This window comes from Pelophylax lessonae, assembly GCF_965119305.1.
Source record: "Pelophylax lessonae genome assembly, chromosome: 12".
NCBI lineage: Eukaryota > Metazoa > Chordata > Amphibia > Anura > Ranidae > Pelophylax > Pelophylax lessonae.
Genome location: NC_138779.1, coordinates 13,572,805 through 13,595,019, shown reverse-complemented (window position 1 = coordinate 13,595,019; position 22,215 = coordinate 13,572,805). Strand labels below are relative to the sequence as shown.

Sequence of the window (22,215 nt, the reverse complement as noted above, 5' to 3'; positions counted from 1 at the left end):
ACCACAACTACAGTCTATCAGTGCAGCCTCATTTCCCATTAGTTTAGCCTCATCAGTGCAACATATCAGTGCAGCCTCATTAGTGCCCATCAGTGCAGTTAATCAGTACCCACCATTGCCGCCTCATCAGTGGCCATCAGAGCAGCATATTAGTGCCCATCAGTGCAGCCTCATGTCACGGGATTAGTAAGATTACTTCTTTCTTTTAAGATATTTGGACTTGTGTTTGCTGCCACTGATTGTAATCATAGGATTGTTGCACTTATTTGTATAAAAAATAGGTCCAGAGTCATTATACAAATAGGTGAAATAATCAGTGGCAGGAAACACAAGTCCAAATATCTTATAAGATCGGAGTAATCTTACTAACCCAGTGACATATTGCTATAGTACATGAGGTGAGCAGGTCCAAAATATTATTGGAATTGTATACAAATAAAAGTCCTAATTGTATATGATGCAATTCAGTATTCTCGCTCAAGGACAAGGATGTTTAATGAAATGAAATTATATTACTGACATGATGGCTGCCATACCTGGGGGCAGAGGAGGGTAGGCGGAGCATTAGGCTGCAGTGCCACACTTATTATTGGCGGGCGTCGGGCCAGTTGTATTAAATGTGCTCGGCGGCCTTCGGTCTGCCCCAATGTCCTCACCGGCTGGTATTATCATACCGGCTGGTAGCAGTGTGACTGCTTTATGGGGGGACAGACTGATTTGCCTCATGGACTCTGCCCTCCGGCCCAATTCGCCCCATAAGACTGGCACTAAACTAAAAGTGTAGCGCAAGCCGGCGGGGAGCTGGGAGGAGGCTGTTTTTTTTTTCTGCGGGGCGCAGCTTTTTTGCTGCCCCCCCTGCAGAGTGCCACCCTAGGCCTAGGCCTTGTTGGCCTAGGCCAAGATACAGCACTGGTTCTATCGGGTTGAGGTCAGGACTCTGTGCTGGTCAGTCAAGTTCCTCCACCCCAAACTCGCTCATCCATGTCTTTATGGACCTTGTTTGTGCATCAGTCATCCAGTCCTGGCCTCTAATGACCCTAACTCCGATTTAGTGACTCAGTTTTATCGCTACCACTGTCCTCTGCCTACAGCAAACGCCTGCTATGTCAGTGATGGACCTTCAGTAGTGACTCCAGAAACATAGTTAGTGACATGCTTACCCCTAATGCAGGTGGTCAGGCACTATAGCTAGATTCTGTGTTCTTCACCTATAGCAGCCACCTTCTGGTGCTCGGTTGCCCCCAGGACAAAGCATTAGTGCCTGGCCACCACGCCAGGGCAGTCACGAACTGAGCAAAGCAAACATGTACTTATGGTTGGCAGACAGGCAGGGTGGTTCAATGAAAGTCCAGATACAAGACAGGCAAGCTTCAGAATAGTCAGGGTCAAATCCATAGTCAAAAGGCAGGCAGAGTTCAGAGAATAGTCGATATCTGATCCAAGGTTGTCAACAGGGGAAACCAAACAGCAGAGCAGGGCAGACAGACAGAGAGCCTGGAGTACGTAATACACATGCTATCACAAGCATGAGACTGCAGGCTTGGCTGGCATAAATCAGGTTTGGTCTCCACCCAGGGGACTGGCCACATCAATCACCTTGCAGGTGGACAGACAGGCAGGGATGCATCATAGCCAAGACCAGGATGCTGGAATGAGAGGTGACAAAGAACAGAAGAATTTACAGTTGGATAGAATGATTCCTTTTAAACATCTAATTTTAATCAATAACCTCCACTAAAACACTACACACTATATAATATGATGTTTGGACACCTGACAATGAATTTGTTGGACTTTGTATTCCAAAATTATAGTCATTAATGTGGAGTTGCCTTTCTTTATGGCAACATAAACATCCTCCACTCTTCTGGGAAGGCCTTCCCAAAGATTTTAGAGGGTGTCGGGTACTGATGTTTGATGAGAAGACCTGGCTTATCATCACCATTCCAAGGTGTTCAGTAGGTTTGAGGTCAGGGCTCTGTGCAGAACAATCCAGTACCTCCACATCAAACCCATCAAACCATGTCTTTATGGAGCTGGCTCCATTCTTGGAAGTGTGTCTTTGGAGTGTTTGTGTCCAATTAAATAAATGAACATTTGTGAGGTCAGGTACTGATGTTGGATGAGAAGACCTGGCTCACAATAGCCATTCCATGTTCTCCCTAAAGTGTTCAGTAAGGTTGAGGTTAGGGCTCTGTACAGGACACTCAAGTTCCTCTACACTAAACTGGTCAACCCATGTCTTTATGGAGCTGGCTTTGTGCACAGCCATACTGGACCTGAAATGGACCTTTCCATGATTGTTGCCACAAGACTGGATGTGCAGGGGATAGCTAGAACCTCAATTATCCAAAAGAACATGTGAGGTCAGGTACTGATGCTAGATGAGAAGACCTGGATCACATGTTAGACCTTACGTTGGGCATCAAAAAAACAGACTTGGCTCATCATCGGTGTTCCAAATCATTCCAATAGGTGTTCAGTAGGGTTGAGGTCAGGGCTCCCTGCAGGGAAACTCAAGTTCCTCCACACCAAACTGGTCAAACCATGTCTTTATGGAGCTGGCTTTGTACATAGGGGCACAGTCATGTTGGAACAGAAAAGGGTCTTCATCAAACTGTTACTCCAAGGTTGGAAGAACCCAATTGTCTACAGTGTCCTTGTATGCTGTAAAAGAACCCTTCATTGGAAATCTCTGAACCTGGTCATTTGAAAGGTGTGCTCACATAGTTTTGGCTGTACAGGTAGATGGTCAGGTACTACAGGCTGTGGGAATTTTTTGCCCATTTGTGAGGTCAGGTACTGATATTGGATGAGAAGACCTGGCTCACAATCGGCATTCCAATTCATCACAAAGGTGTATTATAGCTGGTTTGGACACTCTAAAATGCTAGAATATAACAGTGCACACAATAAATATGAAAGCTTCTTTACCAGGCTTCATTATGTCATTTCAAAGCTTAGTATCTCTGTACAGCACAGGTGTCAAACACAAGGCCCGCAGGCCGAATCCGGCCCTTCAGGCCATTTTATGTGGCCCTCGCACCTCTCCTGTAGCTGCAGGAGAGCTCCAGTCCTCCTCCAGACCTTATACTAACTGATTTCCAGCAATGCCTCAAGCTTCTTCCCAGCAGCACCACAAGGTAAGGGAGGTGCACTGTGATGTAAGGGAGGGTGGGGGACTCAACTTTTGATGGTGGAGAGGCTCTTGACATCTTATGTAAGGGTAGGGGTTGCTCTTGACATCTAGTCTTACAGATACAACCGGCCCTTTTGAGGGCAATCAATGCTGATGCGGCCCGTGATTAAATTGAGTTTGAAACCCCTGCTGTACAGTTAAACCATAGAAACCAGTCAGTTCCCAGCAGGGCCGGGACAAGGTGATCCAGTGCCCAGGGCAAGGATGCCAAACTACGCTTCCCTTAGGTTTATGGGCAAGGCACCCGCCCATCCCTGCAATAAACCATTGCCCCCATGGTAACTGTCCCTCCTGCCAACCCCTTGTCCCAGCCCTGGTTCCCAGTTCATACCAGACTCACTCACTATATCAAACTGAAATCCCATTGGTCGCTCTGGTTAGTGTACCTAGCAGATAGTCCCAGCATCATAATGAATTCTTTCTGGAAGTGTATTTTATTTTTTAGTATCTGTGACTGTATACATTTCACAATGTCCTGTTATCACTAATGGAAGTCAAGTTTAATTGAACAAACCCTTATGCAGACTTTGCAGCCGCCTAAAAATTGGAATTTCAGGTATTTCAGCAAGTCAAGCAGAAAATTCCAGCGCCATTTAATCCCTAGGAGGGAATCGACCCTCATCGGTTTGTCATTTTGGTGTCTCATGTTCAGACAGTTATCAAAGAGCTCTGAGAACAAAAAGGTCATTCTGTAGATTAAAGATTGTCACACTGGTGATGCTCTTTATCATGATAGAGACCATCTCATTAACATTGGACACGGCTCATTTATACAGTATGGCCCCTTATTGAGCCGCCACTCTGACCTTTAAATCAGGAATGCAAGTGAAAGGTCACCAAGATACTTTGTATTAGAGTTTGGAAAGGTGAACTTGCTTAAAGATAACTCAATTTCAGCCACCATACTGTACATCTCATCTAAAATTCCATTTGGTATTTGTCTGTATTGCCGTCTTAACCTCTTGGTTGACTAGTTAAAGTGAACCCATCTGTTAGAAAATGCTAATTGGCTAATGCGCATGCGCGAATTAGCGCCTGGCTAATGCTCATTAGCCAGTGCGCATGCGCATTCGCTACATGCGTAACCCCACGCACATTATGCGTTCTCACGCTCGCACACGTTGACCCGGACGTTTTGGCGCCAAAGAAGGCCTATTTAAAGGCAGCTGGTGCATTTGCACTTTGCTGTTTTGTCTTCAGCTCTCCTGTGTTCCTGAACCTGATTCCTGTGTGATTCCTGTTGACCTTTGGCTCGTCCCTGACCTCGCTTGTTTGCTGCCCGTCCTGACCCCGGCTCGTTTCGACTACTCTTCTGGATCCTCCTTGTCTTCTCATCCATCTTCGGACCTTGACCGGTTACCCTCTGGTGGGGCGACCCTGGGGATCGCGACCTGGTATCCACCTGCAGCCAAATCCATCCTCACCATCAGAGGCTCTGGTGAAGACCGGTGGATGCTTAGACTCCGCATCTCAGGTTAGCCTGTGCTACTCACCTCAGGGGTTTCCATCCAAGCTCTGCCCACCGGCAACGGTAAGCCCTCTCTGCACGACAGGCTTCCACCAGCCTTATAACACCATCAGGAGAGAACAATGGAGGCTGCCATTACTGGCCCCCTTTTAAAAAATGTTTGGTGACTGGTTGTGTATATTCTGAGTACAATATGGGGTGAAATATTTGTGAACACCTGACCATTACAACTATATGAACCTGTTGGACATCCCATTCCAAATTCATGGCCATTAAAGCCCAACTACCAGAATTAGACAAAATCCATCCTTAGCAGTGGGGCCCCCACACTGCAAGGGTTAAATACTTCTTATGTCTAGGTTGTCCTCTTCTCCCTGAAGCTCCAGTCTGCAGGACGTAGGTGCTCAACCTGTGCCCCTCCAGGTGTTGCAGAACTACAAATCCCATGAGGCATTGCAAGGCTGACCGTTACAATCATGACTCCAAAAGGCAAAGGCATAATAGGACTTGTAGTTCTGCAACAGCTGGAGGACCACAGGTTGAGCACCAATGCTATACGAGGTTTCTCATGTGCATGTGTCCTTATGTATAATGCAGGGCTGTTAACCCTGAGCACCTCCAGTTAGTAGAGTTGTTTCAGAATCTGGACCAAATGTCATAAATTCAGATGTCCCAAGCCTAATCTAAATGTCAGTATTTTTGGCAGTTCAGATTTCCAAAAAGGTTCTGGGTGAAAAGGATCAAAGACTGCTCCAAGGGCTGTTTCAGAGTCATATCTGCTTCAGCTGTTGCCCAAGCACCCTTAGTTTGACTGGCCAGTGCCTCTATGTCCCACCCTTCTATCCCAGTATCCCTGATAGAATTTTTAAAGTACCGTATGTGGCTCAGACTATTTTTAGCCCCATCATCTTATCAGGCTGGACTGCCAGGAGTTCCCCAAACCATCCTGAACAATTTTACATCATTTTCTGTTTTGTCTTCAGATTTGGACATTCCAGATTTCAAATTTTTGAAATGTTCAGCCAAACCACAACTGATCAGAATTTTCAGATGTTTTATCATCTTTGATTATGAGGTCAGGTACTGCGAATAAAAGAGAAGACCTGGCTAGCAATTTGTGTGTCAATTATGTGTTATGGTAATCTGTGCCCAGTACGATGTTGGATGAGAAGATGTGGCTCACAATTCTGACACTTTCCAAAGATGTTTAGTAGGGTTGAGGTCAGGGCACTGTGTAGGACATTCCTATTCCTCCACACCAATCTCCTCAAACCATGTCTATGTGAGGCTGGCTTTGAGAAAAGACATGCTGGAACTGAAAAGAACCTTTCTAAGACTTTGACCATAAGGCTGGAAGTGCAGGGGAAGGCTGGAATCCCTGTCCAAAAGAACATTTGTAAGGCCAGATACTCGTTTTGGATGAAAAGACCTGGCTCACGCATTTCACCAAATACTACCAGGCAGCACAAATGGCTCATTACCAAAATATCACGCCTCTCAGGAAATTCCTCTCTGGTTAACTTTAGAATCTGTGGAGTGTGACCCCCTTTCCGTAGCCAATCTCCTATGGCTTCGCCCAACTGACCGCAAGACAGTAAAGAACCCGGTCACTTGTCCTTCCCTACAGCTGTGGGATAATCTCGAAACTAAATTTAGATTCCAATCCCCCCATAATCCTCTGCTATCCTTTCTTCGAAATCCCACCTTATATCCGGCATGGTCCTCCCCTTCCTCCTTTAACCACTGGTCAGCAGCCAATCTAATCCGAGCCTATACATTTACAACCCCCGACACCTTTAAAACATTTCCCGATCTCTGTAAAACCTACAAGAATCCCACACTCTGAAATTTTTCGATACCTCTAACTGAAACCTTTCTTCTCCTCTTACTTGCGCACAGACTCTTCCTTACCCAAAATGACCAACTTCGAGCGTATTTGCAAGAATGATCCCCATGCATGGGGCGGGCTTAATCTTCTCTCTCTACTTACAACTGCTAGATCCACCACCTTGCACATCCCCACACTACGTAAACAAATGGGAATCAGACTTGGACATCCAACTGGATGCTTCTGATTGGTCCAACATATGGACAGCCACAAAATCAGCCTCAAAAGATGTTATAGCCTCTGAGACTTATTACAAAGTAATGATACCTGGTCCCTTCCCGGACTGTCAAATATCTCCCGTCCTATTCTCCTGCACGCTTCAGAGGTTGCCAAGATATCAGCTCACACCTCCATATTTGGTGGAGCTGCCCACTAGTCCAATCATTTTGGGCTGACATTTTCCGTATCCTTTATACCCTTATTGGGAACACCTTATCTCCTGAACCAGTCATGGCCCTTCTTAGCAAGAAACATCTTGAGGTAACCCAGATACAATTCAAACTACTCCTGCAGTATTCTACTGTCACAAAGCAAACCATCGCGAAGGCCTGGAAAACCCCCCACCTCACTGTCTTGGAAACGAAGAACAGAGTTACTAGAGCCACGATACACGCCAAAGTAGAAGCAGTTCTCTAGACAAGTTCAAAAAGTTTGAACGCATCTGGAAATCTTGGGTCGATCATTACCTCCCCCCGGACTTCAATAACACCTTACTACTACCTTAAATTCGAGTCTACAAAAGTCTACAATGGTTTCTCTACATCTTAACCCATATTCGGTATAGGGACTCTCAGGCATCAGTTTGTCTGTTTAACTAATAATAACCCGGCTTAGAACCTTCATCAGCTAACCTTTAAATATTGGAAACATATAAGTTCTTGAATTCCATTTATCAACTAACATTCTAGAGTCTCCAAACTAACACATTCCGAGAAACCTTACAATGTCCTTGTATACATTGCTGTTTTTATTCTCTTCTCACTTATGTTACTTATATTACGCATGTTCCATGTTATGTTAAGAAGGGCTGCATCCCTACCTCAGAATTGTGTACTTACATTTCCACTGTTTCCCCCCAACCTGGGGGAATCCTCTCTTACACTTTCCTTCAATAAAAAATTTGAACAAGAAAAGACCTGGCTCACAGTTGGCAACCCAATTCATCCCAAGGTTGAGTTCAGAACACTTGAGATCCTCCACTCTTCTGGGAAGGCTTTCCACAAGAATTTTGAGGGTGTCTGTAGGAATTTCTGCCCATTTGTGAGGTCAGATACTGATGTTAGACGAGAAGACCTTGTTTACCATTGGGATTCCAAAGCATCCCAAACATCTTCAGTAGGGTTGAGATTAGGGCTTTGTGCAGGACACTCATGTTTCTCCACATTAAACTAGTCAATTCATGTTTTTATAGAACTAGTCCTAACTGGTTAAACTTTGTCTTTATGGAACTAGTCCAAACTGGTCAAACCATGCCTTTATGGAGCTAGTTCAACTGGTAAAACAATGTCTTTATGGAGCTGGTCCAAACTGGTCAAACCATTTATGGACCTTGCTTTGAGCACAGTAATACTAGAACTGAAAAGGACATTTCCAAGACTCCTATTACAAGAAAGAAAGTGCAGGGGAAGGCTAGAACCTTGGTCATCCAAAAGAGCATTTGTGAGATCAGGTACTGATGTTGGTTGAGAAAACCTGGCCCACAGAAGGCATTTCAATTTGTCCCAAAGGTGATCAGTATGGTTGAGTTCATGACTCTGTGCAGGACACTCGAGGTCTTCCAAAGCAGGCTCTGGTTCTTTGGAAAGGCTTTTTCCATAGGATATCAGAGTTGTCTATGGGAATTTGTGTCCATTTGGTCAAAAGAACATTTGTGGGATCAAGTATTCATGTTGAATGAGAAGAACTGACTCACAATCTTCTTTATTCTAAAGGTGTTCAGTAGGGTCGATGTAAGGGCTCTGTGTTGGCTGTTCCAGCTCCCCCACACCAAATTGGTCAAACCATGTCTGTATGGATCTGGCTTTGTACACAGGGGGCACAGTCATCCTGAAACAGAAAAGAGTCCTCACTAAACAGTTACCACAAGGTTGGAAGAGCACAATGGTTTCAAACAGGCATGTCCAACCTGCGGCCCGAGGGCCGCATGTGGCCCAGAACCTCAGGCAATGCGGCCCACTGCCCCCTGACAATTATTTTTTTTGCTGGGGAGGAAGGAAGTCAGGTCGGGGGCACGGCCACAACGGCTTCCAACTAACGGTAGGCAGAGGCTGACTCAGAGGGGGGAGGGGAGCATGTGCAGTGTTTGACTCCTACCACCATGACCACTTCAAATCACTGAAGTAGTCATGGTGGTTAGAGTGTTCCTTTATTGTCGCTCAGAAGAAGTAACCCTCTGTATACTGATTCCATTTCATTTGATCATCCTCTAGTTGTGTTAAATTAGTGCGGGGGGCGCGGCAGCGGCATTTTATTACTTATATACCTTAACTATTGTATATATTTAATATGCGGCCCGAGAAGATTTCTCTACACTCAATGTGGCCCAGAGAAGCCAAAAGGTTGGACACTCATGGTTTAAAATGTCTTTCTATTCTATAGTACTAAAGGTACCCTTCCGTACAAACACTTGAACTCAATAATTTGAGGGGGTGCCCACATACTTTAGTGTACTTGTGAGTGATAGATCTGGGACACGCATGTTGTGAATGAGTGTCATAATTCCTTGTCTCTATACTTGTTAGGGGTCAGCTACTTAAACAGCATTGATCCTTTTACAATCAGGACCTAGCATCCTCAAAAAGAAATGTAGTCTTCATTATTCTCTGGTGACAAATTTACTTTAAATATTTAAAACCTTTTTTAATTCACATGGGGTTTCCTCCCGAAGTCTTAAAATCATTATTTTTGTGCCTACAAACAACTGTGGAGTCAGGGGTCTCTGGGCCGTCCGCTATTGGTGGATGGAGTGGGGGTAAGGTTCACCTCTAGCTGTGCCGTATGTCTATAAAAAAAGGAATCATTATTCATTCTTCCAGTTTAATTAACATTTTTCAATCTCTTTATTTCAGAGAAGTTTTGATACCGGCGTTCGAGAGGAAAGGAATCGAGCTCAGTAAAGTGGATATATTTCTCGACCAGTCCAACACGCCTCTGTCTCTCAACTTTGAAGCATATCGCTTTGGAGGGCACTATTTGAAAGTTAGAGGTAATGCTAACCAAATATGTAAGCTTGCCAACCATATAAACTGTGCAACCTTGTTCAACTGCAAAACTAAACATTTGGTACTTAAATTTCCCTTTTTTTTGGACCTACTTAGTTCTGACAATATTTCCACCAAGTGTGGGATTTGCTTCAACTCCACTTCAAATGTTATCGGCAAGCTTTCATTATTGTTTTCTGTTCCCGGGTTGTCACATGCAAAGTTCACCTTCTATTGCCATTTATCAGAGGTTTCTAGACATTGCATGCAGAGCACACACCAAATCCAGATCATGGAGTCAGGGCCAACTCCACATCCATTGTTGTGATGTAAGGCCTCTCAGTAAGTTCAATTCTAAATGTTCTAGCCCACAACTAGAGCTTAGAAACGTTTTCTGACTGCCAGCAGCATGCTCCCCTTATTTTATAAATCAGCCCACTACTATTACCACAAGGGTGGGTGGCTGTACCACCAACCAGAATGTATTCAAACAAGTTGGCACCATCCCTGAGCACTCCTTCCATCCCCAGATCCCCAGACCAGATCTGTGTGGCCTGCTCAGCACACTGACCAATTTATGGGCAAGACCAATTTACTTACCAGATCATCTCCACCAACAGAAGTCACACCTCCATGCTGCAGAGGTAGACTGTCCCTCAGCGTCATCATATCCAATGCAGGGTCCTAATGACAACAGAAACTTAGACGGCTGGAGCATGATAGAGTTGGGGGGGGGGGGGGGGGGACACCTCTGGGTGTCATGCTTGTGACTGTCAGAGTCTTGCTATGCCTCATGAGACCTGTAGTTTTGCAACATCTAGAGGGCCACAGTTAACATTACCCCGATATAGAGAAAAGAAATACAATACATTTTGGGGGAGGCGGATCTTTTTTTTTTTTTTTTTTATACTCTATATCAAACAAAATTTGGAATAAAATGACTGAAGTGTCACAAACTTTTCTACTAGGAATTCCCAACATTCCCAAAGCTTTACACCTACTATATGTACTCTTTTGAGCCTAACAGAGGCAGCAGCCAAAGACTAGAACAAGGTTTAGCCTACACTGGTCATTTACTGTTCTCCTACCCCTTTAAAGGAGAACTCGTTCTGGGTTAAATCCAAAAGTACCAATATCCTTCTATCATTCCAGTGCTATCACACACAAACCAGCTTTAGTTGGTTCTCGTCTCGCATTACTAACTGGCATATCGGCATGGATGTCGCACCACTTCCTCAAACTCAATCTTTGTAAAACTGAGCTCATAATATTTCCTCCAGGCTGGGCCCCCCCTTCCCCCCTCCGACTTCTTCATCAAGATCAATAATACAGCCATCAGTCCCTCCCCTTGTGCCAGGGTGCTAGGTGTAACCCTGGACTCTGACCTGTCCTTTCAGCCCCCAAAACAAATCACTGTCCAAATCTTGTAGACTTCACCTCCGGAACATCTCAAAAATACGCCCTTTTTCAACCGATAAAATGGCCAATCAACTTATTCACCCCTGTGTTATCTCTTGCCTTGACCTACTGTAACTCCCTCCTCATTGGCCTGTCTCTCAGCAGGCTATCCTCTTTTTGGTCTATCATGAATGTTTCTGCCAGACTCATCCACCTTACCAACTGTTCAGTGTCCACCACCCCTCTCTGCCAATGCCTCTACTGGCTTCCTCCACCCCTCTCTGCCAATCCATCCACTGGCTTACTCCATGCTTCTCTGCCAATCCCTCCACTGGCTTCCCCCATTCCTCTCTGCCAATCCCTCCGCTGGCTTCCTCCATTCCTCTCTGCCAATCCCTCCACTGGCTTCCCCCATTCCTCTCTGCCAATCCCTCCACTGGCTTCCCCCATTCCTCTCTGCCAATCCATCCACTGGCTTCCTCCATTCCTCTCTGCCAATCCCTCCACTGGCTTCCTCCATTCTTCTCTGTCAATCCCTCCACTGGCTTCCTCCTATCCTCTCTGCCAATCCCTCCACTGGCTTCCTCCTATCCTCTCTGCCAATCCCTCCACTGGCTTCCTCCTATCCTCTCTGCCAATCCCTCCACTGGCTTCCTCCTATCCTCTCTGCCAATCCCTCCACTGGCTTCCTCCATTCCTCTCTGTCAATCCCTCCACTGGCTTCCTCCATTCCTCTCTGTGAATCCCTCCACTGGCTTCCTCCATTCCTCTCTGTCATTCCCTCCACTGGCTTCCTCCATTCCTCTCTGTCAATCCCTCCACTGGCTTCCTCCATTCCTCTCTGTGAATCCCTCCACTGGCTTCCTCCATTCCTCTCTGTCAATCCCTCCACTGGCTTCCTCCATTCCTCTCTGTGAATCCCTCCACTGGCTTCCTCCATTCCTCTCTGCCAATCCCTCCACTGGCTTCCTCCATTCCTCTCTGCCAATCCCTCCACTCGCTTCCCCCATTCCTCTCTGCCAATCCCTCTACTGGCTTCCTCCATTCCTCTCTGCCAATCCCTCTACTGGCTTCCCCCATTCCTCTCTGCCAATCCCTCCACTGGCTTCCCCCATTCCTCTCTGCCAATCCCTCCACTAGCTTCCTCCATTCTTCTCTGTCAATCCCTCCACTGGCTTCCCATCGCCCAACGAATTAAATGCAAAGCACTAACAATAGCAAACTAAGCCATTTACAACTCTGCCCTGAGCTACATCACCAATCTTGTCTCTAAATATCACCCAAACCATCCTCCTTGCTCCTCCCATCACATCTTGCTCTCTAGCTCCCTTGTTTCCTCCTCCCATGCTCATCTCCAGAGCCTCTGCCATCCTCTGGAACTCCATACCCCACCTGTCCGGCTATCTCCTCCTCTGTCCACTTTTAGGTTAGCCCTGAAAACTCATCTCTTCAGGAAAGCCTATCACGCCTTCAGCTAATAACCAAATCTTCTATCTCTCACATTAGTTCATCCCTCGCAGTATTAACTTTTGTTCCACTAACCCCTCCCTATTAGATTGTAAGCTCTCTGGAGCAGGGCCCTCCTAACCCTCTTGTATTGAAGTGTATTGCTACTGTATTGTCTCCTTTTATATTGTAAAGTGCTGCCCAAACTGTTGGTGCTATATAAATCCTGAATAATAATCATAATAATAGTTGGCAGTCATGTTGACATTGTGGATTCTATACTGTGACTCAGAATAAGTAAACCAATCAGGACATCTTACATCTTTCCTGGGTCCATGATTCAGACAGTATGGAAACCAGAGGATCAGCATGCCATGCAATTAGCATTTTCAGGAGGGGGCCTGCAATGACAGCCGCTCTGTATGTCTTATGACAGGTTCACTTTAATAGTGCTGCTCAGTGGCTGTGTTTTACTGCTCCCTCTCCCTTCATGTCTGTACATATTCAGAACCGGCATTTACTGTAAAAAGATTTTCCCAAGTATTGCCCAAAGAAATTAATCTCCGTCATTTCCTGAAACTGGATGGTGTTTTCCTTGGTGCTTTTGCCTGAGGACGCTGAGAGTAAACTTGGGCAGCACAAATTCCCCGAGGGCACATCTGCTTTAATTTTACCATCCGCACAGCAAATAAAGAAAGAAGAATGGAAGGCGGTCAGTATAGATCATTCTTTTCCTTAAATTTAAAGTTGGGAAAACCCAGAAGAAGGATGCAGGTTCAGGAAGAGGCAGGCAGGATGTGTGTGGATGGGGAGTGCAGTGCAGACACAGGGAGAGTGTAGAGAGCGCTGGGAGCAGGGAGCCACGCCGACCTCCACTACTGCACGGTAAATACCTCTATTATTGATCCTAGACAGGAAGCTTATCGATCGGAAACCTTTGGTGGGAAGCTTTACTGCTTCCCATGTTCAGTGCACCCTCTTGTCTTTGAGATTTGCCTCTTCAATGTGGATTGAGCACTCGCTGTAAGGATTTTTTAAATTCAGTTTCATTTCACTTATTGCACACTTTATATACCGGTGTGCTAAGGTGTGGAGCAAGCGACTGGGTTTCTTCCCACTACCTGGAGGACGCTTATTATCCTTACCTCTACTATTGAGCATAGATCAGCATTTTCCCTCTGGGGCTCTAACTGTGCAATGCAGAACTTCCCCAGCACACGATTGCCATGGCTTGTGGGAAGTGATTAGAGGGTATCAGGGAATTATTTAGGGGCATCAGGGGGTGGTTACGGGATGTAGGGGAATTATTATGGGGTATCACGGGGTGCTTACGGGGGTGTAGTCAATATAATGGTTCATTTTAGGATTGAGGATGAACTATTATAGTATATCAGGGTAAGTATGTGGTGTTAGGGAATTAATAAAGGGTATGGGGGGTGAAGATTGGGTGTTAGAGAATTAATAAAGGATAAAAAGGGGTTGAGGGTGGGGTGTTAGGGAAATAATAAAGTATATACGGGAGGTGGGGATGGGGTATATAAATTATTATAGGATATATGGGGGTAAGTATGGAGTGTTAGGGAATTATTAAAGATATAAGGGGGGTAAGTATGGGGTTCAGAAATTATTATAGGATATACAGGGGGTGTTAGTGAATTAATAATGGGTATAAGAGGGTAAATAAGGAGTGTTAGGGGATTCATAAAGGATATAAAGGGGGTGAGGATGGAGTGTAGGAATTATTATAGGATATATGGGGGTAAGTTTGGGATGTTAGGTAAATAATAAAGGGGGTAAGGATGGGGTGTAGGAATTATTATAGGATATATGGGGGTAAGTTTTGGATGTTAGGTAAATAATAAAGGATATAAAGGGGGTGAGGATGAGGTGTAGGAATTATTATAGGATTATTGGGGGTAAGTATGGAGTGTTAGGGAATGAATTAAGATATAAGGGGGGGGGGGTTAAGTATGGGGTGTAGGAATTATTATAGGATATACAGGGGGTAAGTATGGGGTATTAGGGGATTAATAAAGGGTAAAAGGGGGTAAGTATGGGGTTCAGGAATTATTAAAGGATACATGGGGGTAAGCTGGGGTGTTAGGGAATTATTAAAGGGTATAAGGGGGTAAGTATGGGATGTTAGGAAATTAATAAAGGGTATAAGGGGGTAAGTAAGGGGTGTTGTGGAATTATTAAGTATATAAAGGGGATGAGGATAGGGTGTAGGAATTATTATAGGATTAATGGGGGTAAATATGGAGTGTTAGGCAATTGTTAAAGATATAAAGGGGGGGGGGGTTAAGTATGGGGTGCAGGAATTATTATAGGATATAACTATGGGGTCTTAGGGAATCAATAAAGGGTAAAATGGGGTAAGTATGGTATGTTAGGGAATTAATAAAGGGTAAAAGGGGGTAAGTATGGGGTGTTAGGGAATTAATAAATATATAAGGGGGGAGGGTAAGAATGGGGTGTAGGAATTATTATAGGATATAAGGGGGTAAGTATGGGGTGTTGGGGAATAATAAGGGATATGAAGGGGTAAGTTAAAAAAAAAACTTGATTCACCTGGTTCATAATTTAGGTTAAAAAAGAGATTGCATACAAATGTGTGTGATGCCATTGCAGTGCCTAGCTTTAAACTATCTGATCCAATCTGGGACATATCGTTTATACAGTATATTTACTGCATATATATGTATGTATGTAGAGAGCAAGATAGGCATCCTCCTTAGACTTCTTGCGTTGCAAGCATTCACCCTGCACTCACAGCTGTCAGCATCTCCTAGAGTTTAATATGCTGTCCATGATGGGGCTGGACAGGACACCTATCCCTTCTGTCCGCACCTAAACACCAAAGACCCTTGCATGGGGGCTGACTGCCCAGTGTGCATGGGGCCCTAAAGTTACAGCAACGCTCCGCAAGCCAGACCCAGTCAGGGCAGTTGAGGAACCCCCAGTGCATGTCTGACCAACTGCAATGCAGCAAGTGCTTTGTTGGGGCACTGATGGGATGACTGGGCTTCCTCTACTCCTCTGTTGTTTCATCAGCAAAAATTAACAAAATGTTAGATGAGAAGTTGCAACTCTTCCAATCATTTGCAACGCCATACGGTTCCAGGTGCTGAGTACGCCATACGGTTCCAGGTGCTGAGTACACCATACGGTTCCAGGTGCTGAGTACGCCATACGGTTCCAGGTGCTGAGTACGCCATACGGTTCCAGGTGCTGAGTACGCCATACGGTTCCAGGTGCTGAGTACGCCAGTGAGTGTACAGCTTGTATAACAGTGTAAATTTGCTGCCCCCTCAAAATAACTCAACACACAGCCATTAATGTCTAAACCGCTGGCAACAATAGTGAGTACACCCCTAAGTGAAAATGTCCAAATTGGGCCCAAAGTGTCAATATTTTGTGTGGCCACCATTTTTTTCCAGCACTGCCTTAACCCTCTTGGGCATGGAGTTCACCAGAGCTTCACAGGTTGCAACTGGAGTCCTCGAGTTACAAGTTGTTATGGTTCCTCAGGCCAAAGAAAGAGTGGGACTTTTAAGGCAATTTTATGTATAGTTTTATAAAATGCGATTTGGAAAATACGATTTTTAAGAAAATTGTATTTATTTAAACATAAATCATAGAAAAGTGCATCATTTGGGCAAGTGGCCCAAAGGTGAGTGGTGAGAAAGAGTCAGAAGTAGTGACATGTGTTATAATGGTGACTTTTAGAGTACTCTGTTATCCATGCGATTCTGGATTTTACAGAGGGCGTCTAAATCCTACGCGTTTCGGCTCTTGCCTTTTTCACGGATTTCACCATATCTGAGAGTATATTAAATGATTATTAGATATGTATTGTTGAAGTAATTACAATTTGTTTGATGCATTTGCATACGAAAAACACTTCAAGTATCAAACCCTTTTACCCCCCCTATTTGCAACTGGAGTCCCCTTCCACTCCTCCATGATGACATCACAGAGCTGGTGGATGTTAGAGACCTTGCGCTCCTCTACCTTCCGTTTGAGGATCCCCCACAGATGCTCAATAGGGTTTAGGTCTGGAGACATGCTTGGCCAGTCCATCACCTTTACCCTCAGCTTCTTTAGCAAGGCAGTGGTCGTCTTGGAGGTGTGTTTGGGGGTCGTTATCATGTTGGAATACTGCACTGCCGCCCAGTCTCTGAAGGGAGAGGATCATGTTCTGCTTCAGTATGTCACAGTACATGTTGGCATTCATGGTTCCCTCAATGAACTGTAGCTCCCCAGTGCCGGCAGCACTCATGCAGTCCCAGACCAGGACACTCCCACCACCATGCCTGACTGTGGGCAAGACACACTTGTCTTTGTACTCCTCACCTGGTTGCCACCACACACGCTTGACACCATCTGAACCAAATACGTTTATCTTGGTCTCATCAGAGCACAGGAGATGGTTCCAGTAATCCATGTCCTTAGTCTGCTTGTCTTCAGAAAACTGTTTGTGGGCTTTCTTGTGCATCATCTTTAGAAGAGGCTTCCTTCTGGGACGACAGGCATGCAGACCAATTTAATGCAGTGTGCGGCGTATGGTCTGAGCACTGACAGGCTGACCCCCACCCCTTCAACCTCTGCAGCAATGCTGTCAGCACTCGTACATCTATTTTCCAAAGACAACCTCTGGATATGACGCTGAGCACGTGCACTCAACTTCTTTGGTTGACTATGGTGAGGCCTGTTCTGAGTGGAACCTGTCCTGTTAAACCACCGCTATGGCCACCGTGCTGCAGCTCAGTTTCAGGGTCTTGGCAATCTTCTTATAGCCTAGGCCATCTTTATGTAGAGCAACAATTATTTTTTTTCAGATCCTCATAGAGTTCTTTGCCATGAGGTGCCGTGTTGAACTTCCAGTGACCAGTATGAGAGAGTGAGAGCGATAACACCAAATTTAACACAGCTGCTCCCCATTCACACCTGAGACCTTGTAACACTAACGAGTCACATGACACTGGGGAGGGAAAATGACTAATTGGGCCCAATTTGGAAATGTTAACTTAGGGGTGTACTCACTTTTGTTGCCAGTGGTTTAGACATTAATGGCTGTTTGTTGAGTTATTTTGAGGGGACAGCAAATTTACACTGTTATACAAGCTGTACACTCACTACTTTACATTGTAGCAAAGTGTCATTTCTTCAGTGTTGTCACATGAAAAGATAGAATAAAAGATTTACAAAAATGTGAAGGGTGTACTCACTTTTGTGAGATACTGTATATATAGCCCTGGCCAAAAGTTTTGAGAATGACACAAATATTCATTTTCACAAAGTCTGCTGCCTCAGTGTTTTCAGATCTTTTTGTCAGATGTTACTATGGGTTACTGAAGTATAATTACAAGCATTCCATAAGTGTCAAAGGCATTTATTGACAATGACATGAAGATTATGCAAGGAGTCAATATTTGCAGTGTTGACCCTTTTTTTTTAAGACCTCTGCGATTCTCCCTGGCCTACTGTCATTCAACTTCTGGGCCACATCCTGACTGATGGCCGCCCATTCTTCCATAATCAATGCTTGCAGTTTGTCAGAATTTGTGGGACTTTTTGTTCACCTGCCTCTTGAAGATTGACCACAATGGGATTGAGGTCTGGAGAGTTTCCTGGCCATGGAACCAAAATGTTCGATGTTTTGTTCCCCAAGCAACTTAGTTATGACTTTGCTTTATGGCGAGGTTCTCCATCATGCTGGAAAAGGCATTGTTCCTCACCAAACTGTTCTTGGATGGTTGGGAGGAGTTGCTCTGGGAGGAGGTTTTTCTACCATTCTTTGATCATAGAAGTGTTCTTAGGAAAAATTGTGAGTGAACCCACTCCCTTGGATGAGAAGCAACCCCACACATGCATGGTCTTTAGGATGCTTTACTGTTGGCATGACACTGATGGTAGCGCTCACCTTTTCTTCAATAGACAAGGTTTTTTTCTGGATGCCCCAAACAATCAGAAAGAGGATTTATCAGAGAAAATGACTTTCCCCCAGTCCTCAGCAGTCCAATCCCTGTACCTTTTGCAGAATATCAGTCAGTCCCGGATGTTTTTCCTGGAGTGAAGTGGCTTCTTTGTTGCCCTTCTTGACACCAGGCCATCCTCCAAAAGCCTTCTCCTCACTGTGTGTGCAGATATACTCCCACCTGTCTGCTGCCATCCCTGAGCAAGCTCTGCACTGGCGGTGCCCCGATCCCGCAGCTGAAACAACTGTAGGAGATGGTCCTGGCGCTTGCTGGACTTTCTTGGGCACCCTGAAGCCTTCTTCACAAATGCAGTGGAAATTTTTTATGGGATTACGTTCATTTTCATGGCAAAGAGGGACTTTGCAATTAATTGCAATTCATCCGATCACTCTTCATGACATTCTCATATGCAAGCTTTCATCATAAAAACTGAGGCAGCAGACTTTGTGAAACTTAAGCCCCGTACACACGCACAGATTGTTGGCCAACCAATCGGCCGTCTTTTGTCCAGTGTTGTTTGTTGGTTGAAATGTGCTCTAGACTTGCACTGGACTTTTGTTGGCCAACAAAAACCAACTTCAGAAGTGGTGTCATGTGATGGTTGACTTTCCGTGTGTTTTTTCTTCTCTGAGCATGCCCAGTCTTGCTCATCTGATTTTTGTCTGCCGAAATCTGTACTGACTGAGGAACAATCGGCCGTTCTTTGTTGGCCAACAAAAATTTTATAGCATGCACACCAGATTTTTTTCGGCCGAAAATTCGCAGTTGGTTGTCGGAAGCATCATACTAACAAGCCGACGATCGGACGTTGGCTGACAATTTACGGCCAACAATCTGTGCGTGTGTACGGGGCTTTAATATGTGTATTTACCAAAACTTTTGGCCATGGCTGTGTGTATATATATATATATATATATATATATACTGTATATTGATTGGAAGGCTTGCTTTTGTGAGAAGTGAGGAGAGTAGTTGACAGGAAAAAGGAAATTTGTGATGGAATTGGAGTTTTATAAAATGCATTGTTCTCTGTTGCTGTGAGTGTAGAAGTAATTCTTGGCATGGATGGAAGAAAGGATCCCCCGTCCCTCCCAGATCCCCCGTCCCTCCCAGGCCTATTGTTACCGGTAATGATCGGAGGCCGGGGGTTTCGTTTCTTTGAAGCCTCCTCGAGCTGCACTGGCGGTTTCCTATTGCCTTAAAAAAGTTTCCTGAAAAAAATCCAGAGAGGACTTCACTCACGTATGATGGAGAAAACTCCTATGTTAGTTTTTGGTGGATGGTTGCATCTTTCGGTTGCATTTTTAGGAATGCAACAGAGGAAATGAGACTGCACGGAGGGAGCCTTGATATCACTTTCCCTAAAAGTCATATGAAGCCACTGAGCTCACCATGATTCAACCAACATGGGAATATCGTTTTTGGGTGGACTTTGCTTTCACTCTCTGATGAGTAGCGGCCACATAACACAGCCATTGAGAGTGGCATCATTCCCTCTTATAGGCCTTCATACATGTTGCCATGTACACTCGATTTAAATGCGATCACAAAAAAAACAAACTACTCCTTTTCTTTGATATTATCAAATGACTCAACACACATGGATACTCCACTCACAAAATAATTAAGGCAACTAGATGGAGCATGAATAAAGAGAATGTGATCTGAATTCCCCATCGGAGTGGTGAACCTCCATCCCAATTAATATATGCAATATAACTACGTTTACCCAGGGGACTTTGTGTGAGGCACAACTCCTAAATAACACGGTACAAATATATTCATCACCATCTAGTGGCCAAAAAGTGTTTTTTCTTTTATTTATATTTATTAATAAATGTCCCCCAAATTTTTTTTTTTTGCTTGTTTTATTTTGCAAATGCACTCAAATTTGTTTGTTTTTTTGTTTACTAATGCACCCAATTGTTTTTTTTCATAAATGCACCCAAATTAATTATTTTATTTCACAAATGCACCCGCGCACACACACACATTGTTTTTTTTTTTTTAACAAATACAATCCAATTTTTTTTTTTTCAAATGCACCCAATTTGATTTTTTTTTTCAGAATGCATCCAAATTTGTATTTTACTTTTTTTTTTTTTTTTTTTTACAAATGTACCCAAATGTATTTATTTACAAAGGCACCCACCCAAATTTTCTTTCTTTTTTTTTTTTTTTTTTAACCAATGCACCCATTTTTTTTTTTATTTTCAAATGCACCCAAATTTGTATTTTACTTTTTATTTATTTTTTTAACAAATGTACCCAAACATATTTATTTATTTACAAATGCACCCACCCAAATTGTCTTTCTTTATGTATTTTTTTCTTTACCAATGCACCCAATTTTTATTTTATTTTTCAAATGCACCTAAATTTGTATTTTACTTTTCTTTTTCAACAAATGTACCCAAATGTATTTATTTATTTACAAATGCACCCAACCAAATTGTCTATTTATTTATTCTTTTTACCAGTGCACCCAATTTTTTTTTTTTTTCCAAATGCACCCAAATTTGTATTTTACTTTTCTTTTTCAACAAATGTACCCAAATGTATTTGTTTATTTACAAATGCACCCATCCAAATGTTCTATATATATATATATATATATATATATATATATATATATATATATATATATATATATATATATATATATATATATATATATATATATATATATTTTTTTTTTTTTTTTTTCCAAATGCACCCAAATTTGTATTTTACTTTTTTTTTTTTTACAAATGTACCCAAATGTATTTATTTATTTACAAATGCACCCACCCAAATTGTCTTTATTTATTTTTTTTACCAGTGCACCCATTTTTTTTTTTTTTTCAAATACTGTACTCCTAAATTTGTATTTTACTTTTGTTTTTCAACAAATGTACCCAAATGTATTTGTTTATTTACAAATGCACCCATCCAAATGTTCTATATATATATTTTTTTTTTCCAAATGCACCCAAATTTGTATTTTACTTTTTTTTTTTTTTTACAAATGTACCCAAATGTATTTATTTATTTCCAAATGCACCCACCCAAATTGTCTTTTATTTTTTTTATTTTTTCAAATGCACCCAAATTTAAGTGCCACTTTGAGTCAGTTATCTAAATTTTTGTGCAGACTGTAAATGCAATCAACAAGACGGCCGATCGATACTTTCCATTAGTGGTTGGGTGTTGCTTTTTTACGCACACAATTTCTATGTAATTTGGACTGTTCGGTCACGTCGATCGTTGATTGAATAACTCGAACGATGAGTATGAATTGAAACATGTCAATGTGTGGGTCTTTGCCATTAGAAAGACATGCTGGTGGGAATGTACAAAGGAACTGCCACTTGCCAAACTTTTGGGAACGCAGAACAGTGAGAGCCAGCCGCAGCACCTTTGGATGGGTGAAGAGCAAGCGCGCAGTAACGCCCCATTCACACCTCAGCTATTTTTAGCTTGAAGCTCCAAAGTGCTGGAGGAGAAAAAATCAAGTCACCTGAAGCCAAACGGCTGAAGCTCAAAAAAGTTCTGGAGCTTTTTTTGTAGCTCGAATTGGGCAGATTTGCACGTTTTGTCGCGTGTATTTGCACGATTTTCTGCTCAAATAAAAAAAATTTAAGAAATGGTAATAA

The 22,215-nt window shown here is 43.5% G+C and overlaps 1 protein-coding gene across 2 annotated transcripts in view; it reads left to right on the top strand.

Annotated features, from left to right (window-relative positions):
- Window positions 1-22,215, top strand: part of PLEKHG5 (pleckstrin homology and RhoGEF domain containing G5) — a gene marked incomplete at its 3' end in the record, with an annotated part of 419,430 nt that overhangs the window by 270,317 nt on the left and 126,898 nt on the right. For both annotated transcript variants that reach the window (XM_082273293.1, XM_082273294.1), the window contains exon 6: window positions 9,624-9,760. In XM_082273293.1, coding sequence (XP_082129419.1) covers window positions 9,624-9,760 — 137 coding nt within the window. The remainder of the gene's footprint in view (window positions 1-9,623; window positions 9,761-22,215) is intronic.